This window comes from Corvus hawaiiensis, chromosome 25 (assembly GCF_020740725.1).
Source record: "Corvus hawaiiensis isolate bCorHaw1 chromosome 25, bCorHaw1.pri.cur, whole genome shotgun sequence".
NCBI lineage: Eukaryota > Metazoa > Chordata > Aves > Passeriformes > Corvidae > Corvus > Corvus hawaiiensis.
The window spans coordinates 4,775,318-4,796,374 of NC_063237.1; the positions used below are offsets into that span (position 1 = coordinate 4,775,318).

Below are 21,057 nucleotides of genomic sequence, written 5' to 3' on the forward strand. Positions count from 1 at the left end.
GATAAGGACAGGGACATCCCTCACCAACTCCTGCCACAGGCAACACAGCCTCAGCTTCAGGAAATTACTACCAATCAAATCAGACCATGAGACATAAACCCAAAGCTTACAACAGCTTTTCCAACCCTCTTCCTTTTTCCCCCTGGTATTTTTTTCTCTGTCATCCAGAGGTGCTCCCACCATTGCTGGAGGCTTGGCCTTGGAAGTTTGTGGCACTTTCAAACCAAAGCTGCCCAAACCTTGCTGGGCACTCCCAGCAGGGTGGCACCAGCGTCCTGTGAGCCCCAGTTTCTGATTAAGAGCACATCCTTCTGTCTCTCCTCTCCTGCCCACCCTGCAGGCTCAGATGGCAGCTGGGCCTTGGTCTTTTTGGGCCATGAGTCACAAACATCACAAGGCCAAATTCAGCCTGCGAGGCCACCGAGCCCAGGAGATTCTGGCTCTGTTTTCAGGGACAGAGAAGTGCAATTGCCTGACCCTTCAGCTGAGACTTCATTAGCACTTGTGGTGCTGGCAGGGCCAGAGCTGATGATGACTTGTCCTCCAGCTGCTGCTGTGGCTCTGCAGGGCTGGCAGGAGCCAGGAGGATGAGCCTGGCTAAAAGCAGAAGGGTGAATTCAGGGTGGAACCACACTGAAGTCACGGGGAGGTGGGCACTGACACCAAGAGGAGGTGCTCATGTCCAGGAGAACCCTAAGGAAAACCCCAGAAGAAGGAAGAAGGGACTGGTTTATATCCAAACCAACACAAAGTCACAGCTGCCCTTGTGCTTTAGACCTGTCCTGGTGGGAATCTGAAGTGTTTTGCCCCAGGACAGAAGGAAGCTGGGACCAGATCCACCAGGTTTATGGAAGCCAGTTTGGGATGGGATGGAAACCTTGAAGGCAATCACTCCAATAAAGGAAAGACACCCACTGCAGAAGCACAGAGATAACTGGCAAGGACAGCAGCGGCAGGAGGAGGTGTGAAAATTAAATTGGATAAAAGGCAGGTGCTCAGGGAGGAGCGGAGGCTGAGGGGAGGGGGGAGGCAGGAGAGGTAAAGAACCAAACAGAGCCGTGCTGGGATCGTGCTGCTGTCACTGGGACCTCAGAACATTTGCAAAATGCTCCTGTCCCCTCCAAGGAGAAGGAACAGAAGGAGCTTTAAGCTGCAGACTCAACCCAGCACCCAGAGTTAAAGGAAATCTGCATTTTCCCTGTGCCCTGGCCTTGCTCAGAGGTGGAAGTCAGGGAATCCACACTTCCAGCTGGGAGTGGGGTACAGAGGGAGGGGACAGCAGCAAAAGGGGCTGCTCTGGCCACCCCACGATCCAGACGCGGCCAAGGGGCTTTGAAACCATTCCTGTGACCCTGGAACCTTGCAAAGCCCAACCCCTAGGAGGCAAAGCCATGTGTTATCCATGGGATTACATGGATACATGCCAGCATGTCCAGGGTAGAGCAGAGCTATCACCTTGCCAGCAGGGTCAGAGGGAGGGAGCTGCCTGAGGCATCGTCCTTCCCTCACATGAGGGATATTTCAGATGAGGCAGCATCCGTGCTTCAGAAATAATGAACTGTGATTACACAGGATGGTGGCCAAAACACATTAGAGCGAGAGCTGGGGAGAATTTCTCAAACAGTTTTTGTCAAACGAATGGCCCTCTTCCAAAAATTGGTAATTTTTGCAATTCAGCCCCCTCACCAAGAAGTTTCCAATTTTTCCCACAAACCCCTCCAGTAACACATTCAATTTCTTGTCTCCTTTATTAAGGGTTACTGGAGAAAACAGCTCTTACCAAAGGCAAGAAAAAAAAAACAAAAAAAGGAAAAAAGAGCAGAAGGGAAAGGAGACTGTGAGAAGGAATAATGAGAGCTTTGCTTTTTCACCTCCAAAACTGCAACTATTTTTCCACGTGTGTATTTTTGCTATTTCGGAGCCTCCTCCACCTCCCACAGGTTTATTTAAGCCCACAGAGAGCCCGAGGCAGAGGGGATGAGCCAGGCTGCTCCAGCTGGGTCAGGAGCCCAGATGAGGGAGCGAACAGCAGGAACACGCCCTGCCTTCGCCTCCTCTCCCCAGTGCAGGTGTTCCCATGGCCTCCAAGACAAGTGCCTGGATTCAGGGACTCAGCAGTGCTCCCACCCCGCTGGCACGAGCCAGTGCTCCAGCTGATTGTGCCATTCATGTCTTTTTACATGGAAAATGTCCCTGCTTTCCCTTCCACTTGAGTGCCTTGGAGGAGTTTCCTGTAACAACTGCTGGGAGCCTCCCTCCTCTGCCCGGATGCCCCTTCCTGGCTGCACATCTGACACGTTTACACCCAAAAAAGGAGCCAGGGGGCTCAGAGCGAGGTTTATTCCACAGATTTCTATGTCATCCTTGGGATATTCCTATTCCTTTGTCATCCTGGCAAAAGGTGCAGCAAACAGAACAGCAAGAAAAAGCCTGGTCCTTGCAGGATGATGAGCGTGTGTCCCTGACCTCTGCTGCCTTTCCCCACCCCAAATACTGCCCTGCCAGTCGCCCTTTCCCTGCTCCAGCTGCTCTGATGTCCCCTTCCTGCAGCTCCAGGAGGATTTCAGCTCAGGCTGGCACTGCCAGGAGCGAGGCAGTGCCTCCAGATTTCCCCTGCAGCAGCAGGGACAGCGCTGTGCCGGGGTTTGTCACCCATGGGCAGCAAACAGGCTCCCAACCTGTCCCTGCTCCCTGCCTGGCAGCTCAGGGATCCAGGAGACTGGGGAGAGCATCTATTAATTACCCAAGTGTAATGAACTAAAGCAATTTGTAGCAGAGCTTGTTCTGCTCGAGTCAGGAGGCTTTTATCTCGCGAATCAGTGACCTGAACACTTCGCCACTGAGCTCACAAATCCCAGGGATTCAGCACTGGGGTTTGTGCTCCCAGCAGTCCCTCTGCCTGTGGATAAACAGGACTTCCCCTGTTCACAACATCTTGCTTTTTTCCCAGCAAAACCACCCCAAAAATTGTCTGGCGGCTTTTCCCATAAAAGAACAACAAGCAGCTGGTGTGACTGGAGGCAATTCATCCACACCACAGTTCTAAAGCTGGGTTTAGAGCCACCAAAAGATTGCAAGATCCTTCCCTTTCCTGTTTCTGTGAAATCTGGTGGCCCATAACTGCTCCACAGGATTAAATTCTGGCATGGCCAGTCCTAGATCTCGTGTCCTAAACCAAAAGATTTGGACCAAGTTGCAAGGAAAAGCAGATTAACTTGTCCTGAGGGAGAATTATGCCGGGCCTTTGCCACCTCCAGCATGAGAAAAATTTCTGTCCTCTAGAATAAAATAAAATATCCTGACTGCATAATAATTTCACTTCTCGTTTTTGATTCTCCCATTGTCCCCGAGAGTGCCCAATCTGAATGACTTTGAACTCAAGGATATCTTGGAGCAGCCAGGTCTGCAGGCAGAGGCTGCATGACGTGGGAAAAGATGAATTCATGGCTCACACGGAGGCTCAGCTGCAGAGTGGAGGGCCAGGAGATCCCAACAGAGATCCCCCTCATCCAGGAGATCCCAACAGAGATCCCCCTCATCCAGGAGATCCCAGCCAAAACCCTGTGACAGGGCCAGGGGGAATCCTAACACTGCTGCAGGGATGTGGTCCCTGCCACATCAGCCCAACACATTGGAAGCAGCAGCTTGAGCTAAGCAAAGTGGAAAGGAAGCAAAACTCTCAATTCATCCCCAAAACCAGTGCAGACAGCACAATTTCAGAGCAGAATAAGGTTCTCCAGTTCCACAGCAAGGCAGGGGAAAGAAACAAAGCTTCACCAAGAATTCAAACTGCTGCATCCAAAGGAAACCACGAGGCTGCTCTTGTTCCCGTAAAGATTTTTTTTCCCTCCTATTAAAAATATTGAGCCCCAAACCTTTTCCATTGCAACTCATTAAAAAGAATAAATAAAAATTCACTCTCAGGGAAGGGAGAGCAGGACAATGCAATGAGGAGGAGGGAAAGGAAACCAGAAGCACAAACCACAGCGGAGGCACCTCTGCCATCGATGTATTGAAAGCCCTAATCACAATCCCATAAAACAGTTAACTTGATTAAGCCAAGCATGATTTAGGCATGGTTCCCCCACTGCTGCTCCTTGTTTTCCTGACAAGGCTGGATCTCTCAGAGGCTCTGCACTCCCAGTGCCAGGGGGAGGCTCTTCCAGCCAGGCAGGGTCGTTTGGGATTCCAGAGACGCCTCTCGCTTTCCCCTCTCCCTCTCTCCGTAATCAACCCAGCCACACTCACACAGCGCCAATTCTCCTGCAGCTCCCTTCCCCATATGCCCCCACTCCTGCAGTTGGTACAACTCGTCCCAATTCCTGCCTGCTAATTAAAGGAAGAGCCTGGAGATGATGCGAGGGATGCTCTCCTTGGGTGCAGCTTCAAAACCTTGGCAGCCGCTCTGTGCTCGCTGTGATGATCCCGAGCCCCCAGGGCACACAGCGCACATCCCAGCCCTAACGAGGGCACCTTCGTGCTGCTGAAAACAAACAAACAAGCAAACAGCACCCACAAAAACAAGCCAGTCCCTCTGGGCCTAAGGCAAGGCCGCCCTGCCACCAGGATGCTCCATCCCCAGCCGAGCCACAACAACCAGCGAGTGGGAACGGGGCTGGAGCTGCCACCAACCCCAAAAACCTGTTGCACTGGCAGGGACAGGCGTGCAACAAGTGTCCTTGCCCGTGAGCGCAGCGCTGCTGTGAAGGATGGGGCTCGGGTGATATACACAGAGCTGACAGGCAGAATGGGCTGCTCGCCTCACTGTGAAGACGTCTCCTGAGAGGCTGATGCTGGAGGACAACATCCTCCAAGCCTTGCTGAGCAGACCAATATCAGCCCCGAGCCAATAACCGGTGATAAATCAACACCAGCACTTCACTCCTGCTGAAGTCAGACTAATTACACCACGCAGCACGGCCCAGAGGGGCCCAGGCAAGCCTGTCTTGGGGAGAAACTATTTACAAGGGCACCTGATGACAGGACAGGGGGAACAAATGTCAGTTTTAACCTGACAGGGAGGAGGTGGAGATGAAGTATTAGGAAAAAAGCTGCTCCCTGTGAGGGTGGGGAGACCCTGGAATGGATTTCCCAGAGAAGCTGTGGCTGCCCCTGGATCCCTGCAAGTGTCCAAGGCCAGGTTGGGGCACACTGGGGTAGTGGAACATGTCCCTGCCCACGTCAGGGGGTGGCACTGGATGAGCTTTAAGATCCCTCCAACCCAAACTATTCCATGATTGTGTGTGAGCTGCTTCCCTTGCTCTCTGCTCTGCATTTTATCTGCCTGTGGCACCTCATGGAGAGGCCATCCACCAGGAGTGACCAGCACCTCCTGCACACGGAGGGGAGAACCCACCCCCCAATCAACCAGCAAAGAGAAGGACTGAAAGGCTGATGTGTTACACAGCAAAGGCCTGGCATTTGAAAGGACTGCTGAGAAAATATGAGGAAAACACCACACATCTTCCCTCTTGAACCAAACACTGCCAGGCTGCAGAAAAAGGAGCATTTGAATCACCCACTGCAGACAAGTTGAAATAAATCTGGCAGTCCCAGAGTACAGGTAACAACCTAAAAACCACCTGGATTGGATTTGCTGCTGCAACAAGCTAATCTTTTTTTCCAGTCCTCTCACACTCTTGGTGAGTAAATTCCCCTTTATATGCACAAAGAGGGGATGCTCTGCATGGGTAAAATGAATATATACACACAAGCAGCTACACAGAAATCCTGGCCTTTTTGCTCCTCCATCTCTTGGCTGTCCTCACTGCCCCCACCAGACACCTGCATCATCTGCAGCCACGAAGATTATTAATTTTTTAAAGTCTCATTTATTTTAGCTGCTTCCCTGAAAGCCAGCCCCAACCTGGAGCCCTTCTGCTGACACAAGGCCTTTAAAAAAAAAAAAGCCTTATTGTTGCTGTCGACGTTTACAAATTCTGCTGTATCCATCTGTCCAGTTAATTACTTTGTGCAGTAGCCTGTTAGCTCCTTAAAAAAATGAAAAAGCACCCAATTATCATTCTGGGCAGCTCGCTGGATCCCAGAGCAGCAGCACATCCCGGGTGCCACGGATGCTTTTGTTACCTTTGCGAGCTGACAAACAAGCAGAGAGGGAGGAGAGCTCTGCGGGGATTGCTTTTTGCTGCTGGGATGAGGGCAGAATTCCCATCTCCTGGTGACGTGTGGCCCTGTCACCATGACACTGCTGGTGGGTGTCCCTGGCCCACCCCTCCCAGCAGCTCCCCATCCCCAGCCTCTCTTGCACCGTCACCTCCCCACATCTTCCTCTCTTCCCCACGTCCCTGGGGATCAGACACTGCCCAACACGAGGGACGTGGCCTGGTGGCCCTGATGGGGACACAGCTCTGTGGGACAGCTCCTCCCACACTCCCCAACTCCTCAGTGTCCCTGTGGATGCCCGAGTCGTTCAGCAGGAGGGTTTTGCTCGGGCTTGCCTTCAATGAGAGCATTTTTGTGCTGGAACAAGGGGCTGAATTCAGCTGCTTGGTGCTGTCTGCCTGCAGTTTGTTGCCAGAGTAACCGAGGCACCGGAGCTGCCAGGGCCGTGCTTCAGGGGAGGGCAGGGGCTGCTGCCTGGCACCCGCTGCCATCGCGCTCAGGAGGGCTGAGGACACCAGGAAAGGGTCCCTGGTCCTTTTGCAGGGCGAGCTCAGCCCACAGAGCTCCCAAAAGAGAAAAGGGAGAGGCCTCTGGAGATGAGGAATCACTCCTGGCATCTTCTGGAGGTGCTTCAAACAACTGTGAACCGGCCTCTGCATGCCCCTGTGAAATTGGGATTCCAGCTCCCACTTTGCCACCCTTCTCCAGCCAGAGCTTCGCATCTCAGACCAGTCTCCGACCTGTCTGTGCCTCGCTGCAGTCACTATCCAGCCCGTCACCCAGTTTTTCCCAAGGTTCTCCCACATTTGAGGGCCTGGACACGCAACACGAGGGCAGCGAGGAGGTTTGACAGGTCCCTGTGTCACCCCCGTCCCTGTGCTGGGGTGTGCTCCGGTCTGAAACAAACCCTGGCCGTGTCTCCTGCCTGACCCAGCCAAACCTGGTCTCAGGCAGCCAGCAAGGGCTGAACAGAAGTGGTTTTCTTCCACGGGGAGAATATAATTTGTGCTTTGTACACCCAGAGTGCCAAGGCAGCCCTGTCAGACAGAGAGTGCACTCTCTGCAGATCAAATAAAACACCCCCTGATTTTCCTGCTTCAAGGCTGAAGTTTGCCCATCACAGCTGAGCCCCGAGCTCTGCAGACCACCAGGCGACCGCTGCTTCTCCCTCCTTTCCCTCTCCCCGCGTTTATAGATTTATAAATTGCTTTTTCATCTGTAACCTACCACTCAGCTCACTGCCCAGTTCAGCTTTGGAGAGGTTTTTGCAGATGAAAACAGCCAGTGAAAGGACACAAATATAGGGCTCCCCCCGATTTCTCAGCACTCTCCTATCATAGCACTACAGAGGCCAGGGAAAAACACTCCCCAGCCAAATAACTCCAGACACAGGCTCAGCACTGCATGGTGAGAGTCGCTGTTATCCTGCACATGCAAACGAAGCCACAGCCCTGTCACACACAGGGTTTTGAGACTTCTCTGGATATGAGGGAGCTCTGTCTCTCTGCTGATTCCCTCTCACAGCCTCTGTGAAGTCAGGAGACCCAGCCAACCCTGCCACGCACAGCGACTCGCTCCCTCGCCGCCTGCTTTGCAATTTTAATTTCTCACCTTCCTAAACAGAAGAAGATTTAGCATACCCTAGTCAGAAATATTTAATTTTCCAAAATTCTTCTCCTTTTTCTTTTCTTTTTTTTGCCTTCCAGAGCCCTGAGAGCCTTGAGATAATGACGTTTTCACATAACACCCATCTCAATTTACATAAATCTGCTCAGGAAGGATGGACTGCACATCACAGGGAGCAGAACCACTCCCAAAAAATCCTTCCCTGTGAGGGTGGGGAGGCCCTGGCACAGGATGCCCAGAGAAGCTGTGGCTTCTGGGAGCTTCTGTGGATCCCTGGAAGTGCCCAAGGCCAGGCTGGACAGGGTTTGGACCAACCTGGGACAGTGGAAGGTGTCCCTGCCCATGGCAGGGATGGCACTGGACGAGCTTTAAGGTCCCTTCCAACCCAAACCACTGTTATTCTATAATTACCACTATCTCTAATTAACCATGGACTAAAAAAGGCCAAAAAAATTCATCTCAATCCCCAACAAGGAGACCTCTACTTGTTGCTGAAAGCCTGACCAGTGATCAGGAGCTTCAGATGACTTTCCTGAGGTCAGATGGCAGAGCTACGAATTAAACCTGAATCTGCGCATTATTGTCAACAGTGGCACAGACTGCTCGGTGGCCACAAGGCTGAAACAAAGCACTGAGAAACAGCCAGGAAACCCCAAATTCTCCGTCCTCAGGGCTCTGCCAGCCCCAGAACCAGGCAGAGGTTGAGTTTAGGGCTGTCTGTGTGGGGAGAAAGGCTGGCACGGGGCAGTGCCGCTGTGACACTGATGGAGGAACCGTGGGAAGCCGGCAGTAAATGAAGAGCTCTGTTAGTCCTGCCGTCCGTCCAACAAGCTCAATCCTTCCAAGCCATTTGTCTAATCTGTTCTTTAAAATCTCCAGTGACAGATCCTCTGCAAACTCCCTTAGCAATCTATTTTAGCTCTTCACTATTTTTACTGTTCAACAACATTTCCCAATGTCCAGCCTCAATTTTTCTTGCTGCAATTTCTGCTGTTGAGAGGAGTTCATTCTCTCTCTTTCTTTGGAGATTGTTTCTCTTTGATTCCTGAGGGCTTGTGTTCAGATTTCCAGGCCTTAATAAATCAAACATTACAGCACAGAACTGATGGCCCAGCTTATCTGAGCTGCCCTGTGCAAGCCCAGCTCGGGAATTTGCTGCTGCTGAATCGCCAGCCAGACCTTTTCAGATGGCTCAGCACAAACAGGAGCTCTGCGGGTCAGAACCCCAAACTGGCAACCAAAATGTAACAGGGACAGCCAGATCTCTAAAGCCCTGATTCTCCCTTGCACAGAGACCCCAGCACCCAGATCTGGGCACCCAAAGCAGCAGTTTCTGTTTCAGACACGTTAATTACCTTCAGAGACGCCACAGTTCAAAGGTGGTTTTTGTGCCCAAACTGCAGATGAGAGCTCCCACCTTTGAAACATCGCCCTGCGGCCTTGGGAAAGCAGAAGAGAGGGAAGCTGTGCCCTGCCAGAGCTGTGCTGGGACCCGGCAGCCCCCGGCCAGGGCCAAGGCCACACAAACGAGGTGTTAAACAGAGGAATGGATGGGGGGAAAAAACAGGAACGTGCAAATGGAAAGCAAAATGGGAAGCAAATGGAAAACGAGCAAAGCTCTCCCAGTAACCACAGCCAGCGAGGGGCACAACCTCACACCTGCAAACTGGGGAGCAACAGCCCTGCTCCCAAGCCCTCCTTACACACAGGTTTCCCTCTCTGTCCACCCCAGAGCAGGAAACGAGTGCTGTGGGGAGAAGGGAGCTGCCTGCATCTCACCCAGGGACAAATGGAGCGGCTTTGCTGATCCCAAGGTGGGCCCTGCCCCGATCCATCAGCCCGTCTGGGTCGCTGCGTGCTCCAACACAGGGCAGAGCCGGGGCCTCCAGCCTTGGCTGGCCCCAAACACCAACTGCAGGGCCAGCTGTGTGTCCTGCAGTGTTCTGCGCATCCCTGGACCCCTCCCAGCATCCCCACAACCCCAGGGGCACCGGGACAGCACAGCAGGCACCACCCAGCTCCTGCCACGGCTTGGCTGGCTCTGCCACCGAGGCAGAGCCACCAACACAGCGCTGCCTGCAGCTCCAGCAGTGCCCGAACACCAGCAGGATCATCCCAGAGCTCCCTCACCACAGCAGGGGCAGGAACGAGCCCTCAGCACCTCTCTTTACATCATTCTCCTGTTTAATGACATTTTTGCCACTGCTCAGCACTTCTGCCTGTCCTGCAGCCTCCCGGGGCCATCCCTGGGGACAGGGACACCCCCACTGCTCCTAGAGCAGCCAGCCCTGCCTGGATTTCCCATGCCCAACACCACAGGGACCACGGGACTCAGGGGTTCATCACCCTCACAGAAGGTGGGAAAAGGAAACAAGGCAGCCAACTTTCCTCCCCACTGTCTGTGCCAGAGGTGCTGCCACACACACAGAGCACCCTGCCACCGCCTGCTTGGCTGCACAGAGCTGGGATCCGGGGATTGCCTCCTTCAGAACCCTCCCCTCCCCTTTTCCATCCTTCCAGACCACTCCATAACGCCCTTACAGCCCGGGAGTCGCTCCTTTATCTCACTTTAGTCCATCCGACCTTCTTTTCCCTCCTTCTCCCAGGAAGGATGGGGCAGCAGCTCCCAACTAATCACCTGAGACATTAACAAAAGCAGATGCAATTATTTGCAAGCCCTGCTCCCCTGATGAATTCCCTCCTGTGCCTCCGCAGGCTGTACCCATTTGTTCCCTGCCTTTTGCTCCCAGATCCCATAAAGAACTTTTCCCTGTCATCATTAGGGCTGGTGCCTTTTTGTATTCACTGAGTAACTGCTCCCAGTGGCTCCACATTAAAAAAAAAAAATGAAATAAAATCCATGTAACTTGATTTCAGTTGCAAAATAACAATACCCCAAACACAGAACAATTCTCCTGGACAGGAATGGAAACATGACAGGAAAACACAGAAACCCCAGCACATCTCGTTCTGCCAGGCCAGTACCACACCAATCACATCTCCCTGCTGTTTAAATTAAGGAGCGGCATCCACACTTAGGAAAAAAAAAACCAAAAAAGCAGAACATGCACAGCAGCTGGTTTGATAATTCTCAGCCGTTTCCCCAATAATTAGAGGTTTTAGATGCTCTAACAAGGCGAGCACCGGTTCCACCCATGGGGCAAAGTTCAGGAGGAGAAGCTGGAGGAAAGTGAACAAAAAAAATGTGCAGTGAATTAAAATTCAGCAGCTCGTCATCTCCGTGGGAACACCCAAGTACACAAGACAACAGCTTCCTTTAATTAAAAAAAGACTCATCTCAATCTGTTTTCCACAGTCTTTTTTTTTTCCTTCTTCTTCTTCTTTTTAGGAAGGGCATTTGAAATTTTTAATAGAAATTCACAGCTGCTCGTCCAAAGCTACCTGTTTCCACACCTCCAATTATTCACAGTTAAGAAGGGCAAAACAGGGTCAGAGGAAGCCAAATTGCCACTCATCCCTTCTGAGCCTCCAGATCCATTGTTCTTGGAGGAGGGAGTGGAAGGAAGAGGGAGTCAAACATCCACCTGCTCTTCCCAACACCGCCCAGACCCCAAAGGGTATCCCACTGAACCCAGCTTGTCCATCATTCTAAAACTGAGCTTCACAGATGTTTTTTAAGCTGAATTTAGCTCAGCAAGCTGCCCAGCTGTGTTGTATGAGCCAGAGAGAATTATTTATTTAAAATACCCTTAGCTCCCCTCCTGGTTTTTTTTTTTTTTTGGTGCCTTCCCAGGGCTGCCTGATTTCTGAAATGCTCAGTGCCAGGGAAGAATCAGCTCAGCCAGAGTTGGGGGCACGGGGATGTGACCAAACAGATGGCACAACACAGCCTGGGTCAGCTGCTGAGCTCCTCGGCGTGGAAGACAAAGCCTTGTGCAAGAGAGGCAGAGAGAGAGAAAAACCATGGCAGCAAGGAGGCAGAAATAACTCGAGTGTCCCCAGAGCAGGTGCAGGTCCTGCCTGTGACCTTGGTAAAACACTCAGGGCTAAACTGAGAACAGAAATGATCCCAGACAGGGCATCCTGCTGGGAACAGGGACAGCAGGGACACCAAGGGGACAATGACCCTCCCACTGTGGCACCAGCACAGACCCTGACAAGTTCAAGGCTTCAGAGCTTCCCTTGAGCAGAAGTTCATCCCTTCCCCAGGAAGGATTCATTTCTTCACCACACTGGAGCTGTTCATGGAAGCACAAACACGCCAGTAATGGAAATAAAATGAGCTGGAAACCTTCCTGCCACGTCTCCAGGAGAAGGCAGCACATTTCCTCCCACCCTGCCATCCCTCAGGAGTCCTGGTGGCCCCATAAAACACAGCCCCACTCAGTCAAGGATTCCCGGGATACAGCATGGGGATGGCACTCCAGCAGAGGATGCACTCATTAGAAAGAGCGTTGAATAACAAAAAGATTTGGGTTGGAAGGGATTTAAAATCATCCCATAGGCTGGGACACGTCCCACGAGCCCAGGCTGCTGCAAGCACATCCAACCTGGCCCTGAAGCACCACTCCAGCTTTAAACTTTTGAATCATCCCCTCAACTCCTGAAATTCCCAAATCACCCCCTCCTGGTCTGGGGGGGAAAAAGGAGGCACAACTTCCCAGCTTCCCACCGAAAGCACCGACTCTGCGGCACCAAATCATGGGAAAGGAAAAATAAACCACTAAAAATCCCTTTGAAGCAGCTTAAGTGTCCACTCCACAACAGGCTGCAGCAAAACTCTTCATTAGTCATGGCTGGCAAACTCGAGAGGAATAAAAGGAACCAATGAGTAATGCAACACCATAAAAATACAACAACCTCGATAACAGCAAAATCAAAACCCAGCTCAAAACCCTCCACGTAAACAAAGCTACAGAACCAGGGAGGGCTCGAGCCGAGGTAATACAGCCCGAAATTCCATCTGCATAAGTGCATTTGGAGCATTCCACCCATCCAGAGCAGCTTGGAAATGGTGGGTTTCTCACCCTGACATATGCACTAATGCACGGGTACAACCATCATCTCCCTCGTCTCGGCAATCCCTGCCAGGAATTGCCACTCCAGGAAGGAGCAGGTGAGGGGTAGTGGCTCTATCAAGCATATGTGACAGCTCTAAAAGCTGCATTTATGCAAGCAAATGGAGCAGAGCAGCTGCACTGCATTAACACCGATGCCTGCAAATGGGACTCGGATATTTTTGTGACTGGAAATCTGCTCAAGGAGAAAAGTGCTCCGAGTTCTGCCTTCAGAGCAGCATTTCCAGCTCCTCTAGCATCATCCCATGGTAATCTGCCACATTCCAGGAGCACAGGCATGTCCATGCTTTACAGGCAGAGAAAAATGAGGAGTGAGAGTGTCCCTCACCAAAAAAACCCAGCCCGGAGAGAACAACTCCAACCCCTGCAATTCCCAGCAGGATGGACCCTGCAGACAACTGAAACCACACAGACTCCATCCATGACCTCAGCTAAGGCCTATAAAGAAGGATTTGCTCATTCAGCTCAGGATCTGACCATTCAACTCAGGATTTCTGACCTGTTGCTCAAAGTCCCCAGCAAGAGAATCTCCACCTCACCAGGCTGATGGAAAACAAGTTTCTGGTTTCTTGTGGCCCTCAAGACAAGGTTAAAGCTGCCCATTGCCAAAAACTGAATGGACAGAATGAGTCTAACGTATATATTTACATTTCTTAAGCCACTTTCCTACTTCTGAAGGTCACCTGTGGATTGAAACTTGGGCAATGCTTTCAACTCTGCAACAGCTGCAATAAACCCTGCAGGATTTTCCTCTTGACATGATGATGCTCCCAGAGACCAGAGAACCGTGGAGTAAATTCTTATATAATATGATAATTGACTTGGTCTCCAAAGGATAAGCATGTCAAGATCCTAAAAATCATTTTTTCCCTTACCAATGCAATAAAGATGTGATTGAAAATGTCGTGTTCTGGGTCTATGAGCAATATTCTCATAACTCATCATCTAAAACAAATTGTTCTTTCATTTGTACAAGTTAGAGGAGATTCCAAGTCAGACAAGCTGAAGGCAGGAGTTTAAACAGATTCTGCATGGCAGAAGGAATATTAATTTCCGTCCCCCCTATATAAATGTTAAATCACAGTTTCTCACCTAGGGTTAATTAATCTTCCCAAAGGTGCTCCAGCCCCCCAAACACACGCCAGGAAGATCTTTCACACCAGGAAAGCCCCACCACAAATCTTAGAGCTCTGCTGCAAGATCTGGCAGGGAAGGAGCGATTGAATATGCAGAACTGCACCACGAGCCTCGTTCTTTGAGGGAAAATGCAATTACTCCGGACACGTTGGATCACGGGGCGGGTGTGGGAGAGGAGCCGCGTTTGGTGCTGGGGATTACTGGGATGTGCTGCCAGCTCCTCGGCTGGGTCAGAGGAGGACTTGGAGGACTCAAGGACGTGTGGAGCCCGTGCTGCGCTCATCCCTCCTGCTCCAGCTCTCCTTGGTGCGTCCTGCACAGGAACCTCCCACACCTGAACGCTCCCAGCCCCCGCAGGGAGCCCGAGCAGCTTCCCTGGAACACAAAAAGGCCCTGACAAGTCTCCAGTGGAAGGATGAGGCAGAGTCCGCGATTACCTGATTACAGAGCCATTTACATAACAGACACCATTACAGAGAAAGCTTTTGGCTTTTCCTTCCCCACCTCTGTTCCCATAAAACACCATTCACTCCCATAATTGAACCTCCGGCAACAAAGAACCTCTAATGAACAGAGCAATTTCTGGGGGAACTCAGACCCTAAATCCAGGCAGACAACAGCTCCTGGACCGAGTTCAAACACATCCCCTGCTTAAATTCTTGTCTAGGGCCACTTAAAAACCCTGAAGTATTAAAGCATTAGAGGTACTTGGGAGAGAACAAGGATGGTGTGCAGGCTGAGCTGGCTCCAAAGAGGAGGAGATGATGCTAATTATCCAGCTGGTAAAATGGAATCACTAGGGGGAAGAAATGAACAGCCAAGCCGGCTCCTGGTGCAAGAGCAGCTCTGTTTAATCAGGGGTAGGGCACCCGCCCGAGAGGAGCAGAATTACATCAGGGTGGTGACAGACAATCAATGAACACTCAATTAACACTTACAATATTACTAACTTAAGCGAAACGTGGTTTTGCAAATGGCAATCTCTCCTTTGTAATGATACAGCCCTAATTTAATTTTCTTCAGCGCACCAGCACCAAGCCGGGAAAGAAAAAGAATGAGGTGCCACCCTCTGAAAGGGAATATCCTTCAATTCTGCAAAGAGCTGAGTCAAAGTGGGGGAAGGAGACAAGGCAAGGCTGTGGGATGCCCACCTGGAATCACTTTCCATCCGGAAGAGGGGAGGCAGCACTGGCTAAACCTCCCTGTCCCAATCCCTGGTGAAGCTGGGGTTGTTTCCAGCTGCATTTTCTTGCCGCTGCTCCTTCCCCGCTCCCACCTCGCTCTGCAGCTTTAAGGTTGGTGAGGTAAGAGGGGAAAGTAACCTTCCAGAGCGGCCCCGTGCCCTAATTAACATGCCAACCACCCACCGAACGGTAATGATGCCTCTTAATCTTTCTCCCTGGGTCTGCTGAGCACCTCTCGGGTGGTGGCAGAGAGGATTTGTGGCTGCAGCATCCTGTGTCTCTGTGCAGGAGGCTCGGGAGGCTGGTGAATCTCATGGGACAGCGAGAGGAAAGTGGGTCTGAGGAAAGCAGAACCCTCCAGCCACCCTGAACACATCCAAATAGGCCTGTTCCAGTCTCAAAAGCCGTGGGAAAAGGGGATTTTTTAAGTGGGTAAGCCCTACACGTGGGCTCAGCTGTCAGCAACCCAATCCCTTCTACACTACAGCCCAAAGCCCTGCTGGATTTTCCATCCCCGCTCTCCCCCACATCAGAAAAAAAAAAAAAACATTCATAACATAACGAAAGATGTGAAGGGCAATAATGACCATTTTGAAAACCTTGTTTGAGTTGTGACTGACTCATGCTGAGCTTTTCCCACTCCAAACCTGCAGTTGACCTAAAAGAGCGCTGGCAAGATGTATCATTTCAATTTAAAAAACAGCAAATGTACCAAGTCCGGGGTAATTTGCTCCTGTGCTTAAATAGAAAGTTGTACAAAAACAAAACATGGCTTTTTCTTGTCTGGGTTTATCCAGCCTGAGCACCCAGCCACAGAAGCACGGCCTGCCTGCGAACCCTTGCCTAGCAGAAGCCTAGCAGAAGTCTCCTCCCCTGCTTAAGTCCTCATGGACAACAATCAAATCACTCCCTCTCGTGAGAAGCAGCAGACTGGGCTCAGTCTCTCTCCAGCCTGTTTTACAGACCTCACATCCCTGTGGCTCTCCCCTTATCTCCCTCCAGTTTGCCAACATCATTTTTAAGGTATAGATACCAGGGCTGCACACAATGCTCTTCCTGCTTGTATTCATTATTTCTCTGCTTAGACAGCCCGAGATAGCATTAGCACTCCTGAGGATTCACAGCACAGCACAAGACCAGCCAGTTATTGATAAGATAATGAAATTAAGCTCCTGCTTCTCACCTTGATGTGGCGGCTCTCGGGGTTTCCTCTTGCCAAGTGTGGGTTTTACTCCCCTCTCTCGTTAACGTGGATTAGTAAATTATCACAGGGGCTGCCTGTGCGCTCACTCCCTTTATAAACCCAGGGAACTGGCTAAACCCTGCACCCTCACACCCATCCGTGTGGCAACACGGAAAACCTTGGCTCAGAGGTGCTGCAGACACCCCAAAATCCAATGGTTGCTATCAGAATTCCGGGCTGGAAGAGGGGAGGCACTACCCAGACACAGCCACAGGTCCTGGTGGCTTTGTGCTGCTGCAGCAAAGCCCCATCCTGGGAGCCAAACGAGCTCCAGCATCCCAATCCCAGCACTGCCAGGCTCTCCCTGCTCCTGCCAGGATCGAATCTACCACACCAGGACCATGGCATTTCCACCAGAGCATCTCCCACGACACAGCACCAGGTCCGGCGCAGCTCGCGCCAGAGCCTCCTTCCCAAGACATGCTCCCACTTCCCTGACTCCAGCGGGATTTTGGGAGCCAGGAAAGGCCCTGGGCCCACTCCCCCCGGCCCCGAGGAGCGGTTTGGGCAGTGCTGCCAGCACGTTGCAGGCTCGCAGACACCAGATGGAAACTGCAAACTCATCCGGCGCTCCGAGGGATCCGCACCCAGGGGTTTGCTCCGAGCAGCTTCCCCTCTTCCCTGCCCCCAGCCCCACCAGTTGGGAGTTCATATGTCTGGATTTTCTCACCCACAGTCAGAAAAAAAATTTGTCATAGAAAATGTGCGAGCACTGACATCTTAAGACAAAAAAAGATGCAGATTTCTCAACTGTTCTCAGCACATTATGGAAATACATTCTCGGGGACTATTAAATATGGGATTATTGACTAGATGAGCAGCAGCTCAATGGACTGGCTGGCAAATATGTCTTTAGACAATTCTTAAAATGCAGATTAATTATCTAACAGACAAGAACATTTTTTTCCTACAGACTTTCTAATGATCTGTTGCATAAACAAACATCCAGACAGTTTTGTTTGCACTTGTGGTGGCTGCGATGTTCTTCAATACCTAAATAGTGACTGAGGAGACTTAAATCTTATTTAACACCCAGCAGGAACACAACAAAAGGCATGTCAGTCCAAATCACTGAAAGCCACGTCTCCTGAGAGACCCTCGGGAGGTCCACCTGCCAAAGAGACCCCGTTTCCCAAACACCAAACTCCTGATATTCCACGGAGCATTAAATTCCTTCCGTGTTTATGCCATTGAAACAACTGCATCGATGTCCATCATTTAACCACCCAGCCCCTTTGGAAATGAGCAAGGCATGTTAGACTAAAGAGATATTTTTCAACACTCTGCAGGCTCAGGAAAATATCCCTGCTGCCCATCCATGGTGGAATTCCATTTGAAAGAACGAGGTTAAAGTGGGGGGAACCAACTTCAGTTGCACTGATTTCTGCCCTCAGCCTGCAGATTCCTTCTAACCTGGTCAGGCAGAATTTAGAAATCCCATCTTGATTTCCAGTTTGTCATGGATACAACACGGAGCACAGTGGTCATTTCCTCACTAAAGGTAATTAACTTGTTATTTGTCAGCTGTGCCTCCAGCTCCCAAGCACCCCGCTCCTCGCTGCCTTTCGTGATCAGTTCAAACGCTGTTGGGTATCAAACCCAATGCAAAGCGAGTGTGAAACATTATTATTCCAGCTTCACACCCACTTTCCCTCGGTGTGAACAATAATGCAAACTGCGAGACAGTGATGAATGGGACCTGGAGAGGACCAGATGCTCCGTGAGCATCAGCACAGGCTCTGCCCCAAACGTTTCCCAGGCTAAAAAGAGATGTGATAGCTCTCAGAGCTGCACACACAATCCTGAACAGCAGTCAGGAGGTGGGACAGGAAACGGGAAATAAGCAGAGAGCAAACAAGAAAATAGCGAGGGCAAACAGTGAATAACGAGAGCGGGTAGAATAACAGATATCTCAATCAACCTCTTTTTTGGGGTGAAAAAGGCAGTTTTGGCACATGGAACAGTTTGCAGATCAGCAGTGGCTGCCATGAACTGAGTTTACAGCCCCTGGCTCAGCCACTTGCCCCAAGCCAGGCCACGTTTAGAGCGGCTCTCTCAGACACAGCAGCAATTTGCTGCTTCATCACAGCCTGCGAAGGGAAAGCTGCCCGGCGTGAATCCCACACAGACTCCAACATCAGTGACAGGGAGCCCTTGCAGTCCCCGTGTCTCTGAGCAGGGACAGAGAGCCATCAACCAAACCTTCAGCATCAAAACGCCACGCATTCCTTCCAAATGCATCAGCTCCTGTCATCCAACTAAAAACTCCGTGGTTTGCAGCAGAAGGTTCACACAAAGGTCAAGGCTGAACAAGGGGTGTTCAGGAACCCATCCCCTCCTGAGGGGCACAGATTATCTTTGCTCTCAGACTCTGCTGTAGGAAGGGGGGAGAGGGCACAGAGAGACGCAGGGAAAGTTGATTTTCTGCAGAAGCAGCTGAGGTGTGATCACACAGCTCATGAGGCTGCGAGATTCACGACAAAAAAACTGCTCCAGCAAGAGCCAGGCGAGGACCCAGGGATGCTCCCAGGGGGAACTGGTGTCACACAGCACGGGGAGAGCTGTTCCCCACCGGTTGTTCTCCTCTTCTCCGACACAGACATTGTAACAGTCCCCAGAAAGGTAAAAAACCTGCTTTTTAAAAATAGCAAACTCTTTAAGGAGCTGAGCACATGCCTGAGTGGGTGGGAAATTAGTGTTATTATTATGACTTCGTGCTCACAGGGTCTGAGACCTCAGATGACTTGTTTGTGCCCCGAACGGGTTTTTGCAGACTCATTATAAACCCTGGCAAAGAGGGGTTTGTAAGGTCACAGGAGAATTTCCATTAGCTGGAGCCTGGCCGGGGATTGCCAGCATGATCTATGTCTCCCATTTATGCATATGCAGGGAGGCCAAGAGGAAGCTCCTCTGCTTTATTTCCACATCACTGTGCTGCTGCTGAGCTCACCAAATAAACAAACTCAAAAGCCAGTGGGGAAGGGGGGGGGGGAGGAACAGGAAAAAACCAAAAAAAAAAAACAACCAACCCCGTGCCTGGCTGTCTCCCTCATGAAGGATGCAAATAAATTCTGCAGACTTTCAAGTCAGGAGATCTCAGCAGAGCTGCAAATCCCCCAGTGCTGGATGGCTCGGCAGGTGAGGCACTGTGTGGGGACTGCGCTACAGAGCTGCTCCCGTGCGAAGGGTGCAGGGAATAAATGTTGTTATCTGGATGAGAGCTGGCTCAGGGAGGCACAATCCAGCAGGAACAGAACCCTCTGGGCTCTCCAGCAGGAACAGAACCCTCTGGGCTCTCCAACCCCCCTCCCAGCACTGAGGGACCACAGGCTCTGCAAAGGCTGCGCTTCAAACACGGAACAGCCCCAAGGGTTGGAGGTGCCATGGATCTGGACAGTGTGTCTTGGCTCCTTCATCCCTGATCCATCATCTATCCCCTTGGAAAATCCAGGAGATGGTCCCACCAGGAGGTCAGGACTCAGCAAAGTTCCCCTTGATTGATTCCAAGGCAGCAAATCCAGCGGGATGCTGGCACAGTCCAGACACCCACAGCCCCTGCTCCAGCAGCAGCAAATCCCTGGCCCGGGAGGCTTTGGGAAGAGCAGATGTCACTGCAGAGCCCTCTCCGAACCACACAGACATGGAGAGAGCACTGTTTGCCCCAGCAGAGCATCTCCTGGGGCTCCCTGGCACCTGCAGCTCGTCCACACAGCCCCAGGACCTCATCAGCTGCACACAAACCAGACCAGTTCCTCGTGTCCCTGCACGTTCTCCTGCTAGAATCCCACAGAATCACCCAGGCTCTGTTATCAGGGAAGGATTCACTCAGATCTTCCGGTTTTTTCACATGCTCAAATCTGAGTTACACCAACTGCTGCTGCGGTGGCCGAGCTGCCTCACGCTCCAACCCAGCAGCTTTCCCTCTCAATTCTCGCAAAAGCAACCCCTTTCTGTGAGCATGTTCACTCTCCCTAACCCAGCTCTGATCCATTTCCACCTCCAAATCATTAAAGATAATAAATAAGCCCAGCCTCAGTGTGAGGAGCCCTCACATAATCACATATCTACACTCCCATCAGCACTCGGCCATTACACTTCTGTTTTCTGCAGCTTAACTAGGAAAGCCAGCACTGAACTCTGCCCCTTATCCCACAGCTATTTATTGCCCACATATTTATTTCCTAAAATAGTCTCTTTTGGGTGGATTTAATGAAATATCCAAATAAATTGAGCCCATTGGAAGACGTTGAGCTTTTATTTCCTCAGCCTTAGGAAGGTCGGCTTCCCCACTGGGCACCCATCCTCTGCATATCAACTGTGGTGCTTTGACCCCCAGGGATAGACCACCCGAGTATTTGAGGGATAATCAGGCCCTCCCAGCAGGCACAGAAGACAAAACTCACCTGCCTGATATCCCAGCTCTTCCTCAGGTTTGGTTTCTGGACAGGCAGAGCGTGGCAAAAATCCCTGCTGCATCCACCAGGTCCCTCTGCCCACTGAGGTTCCTGCCTCGGTAATGCCCGGGGCGGGGAGGGGAATGGAGGAGGAGGAGGAGGAGGAGGAGTTCTCCCGTTCATGTTTACACCTGCTGCCATTTTACACCTGATTTACCTCAGATCTACTGATTTACAGCACCCTGGCTCCATTCCTCCCTCTCTGAACAATCCAATCCCTGCTAATTCACTGCAGCTGGGCACTGCCAGCT

At 51.3% G+C, this 21,057-nt stretch overlaps 1 protein-coding gene across 1 annotated transcript in view; it reads right to left on the bottom strand.

The window, feature by feature from the left end:
• Positions 1–20,843, bottom strand: part of GRIK4 (glutamate ionotropic receptor kainate type subunit 4) — a 173,126-nt gene extending 152,283 nt beyond the window's left edge. Inside the window, exon 1 of the mRNA XM_048328833.1 lies at positions 20,756–20,843. Within this exon, the coding sequence (XP_048184790.1) occupies positions 20,756–20,828 (73 nt within the window). The 5' untranslated portion in view covers positions 20,829–20,843. The remainder of the gene's footprint in view (positions 1–20,755) is intronic.
• Positions 20,844–21,057: the final 214 nt, after the last annotated feature.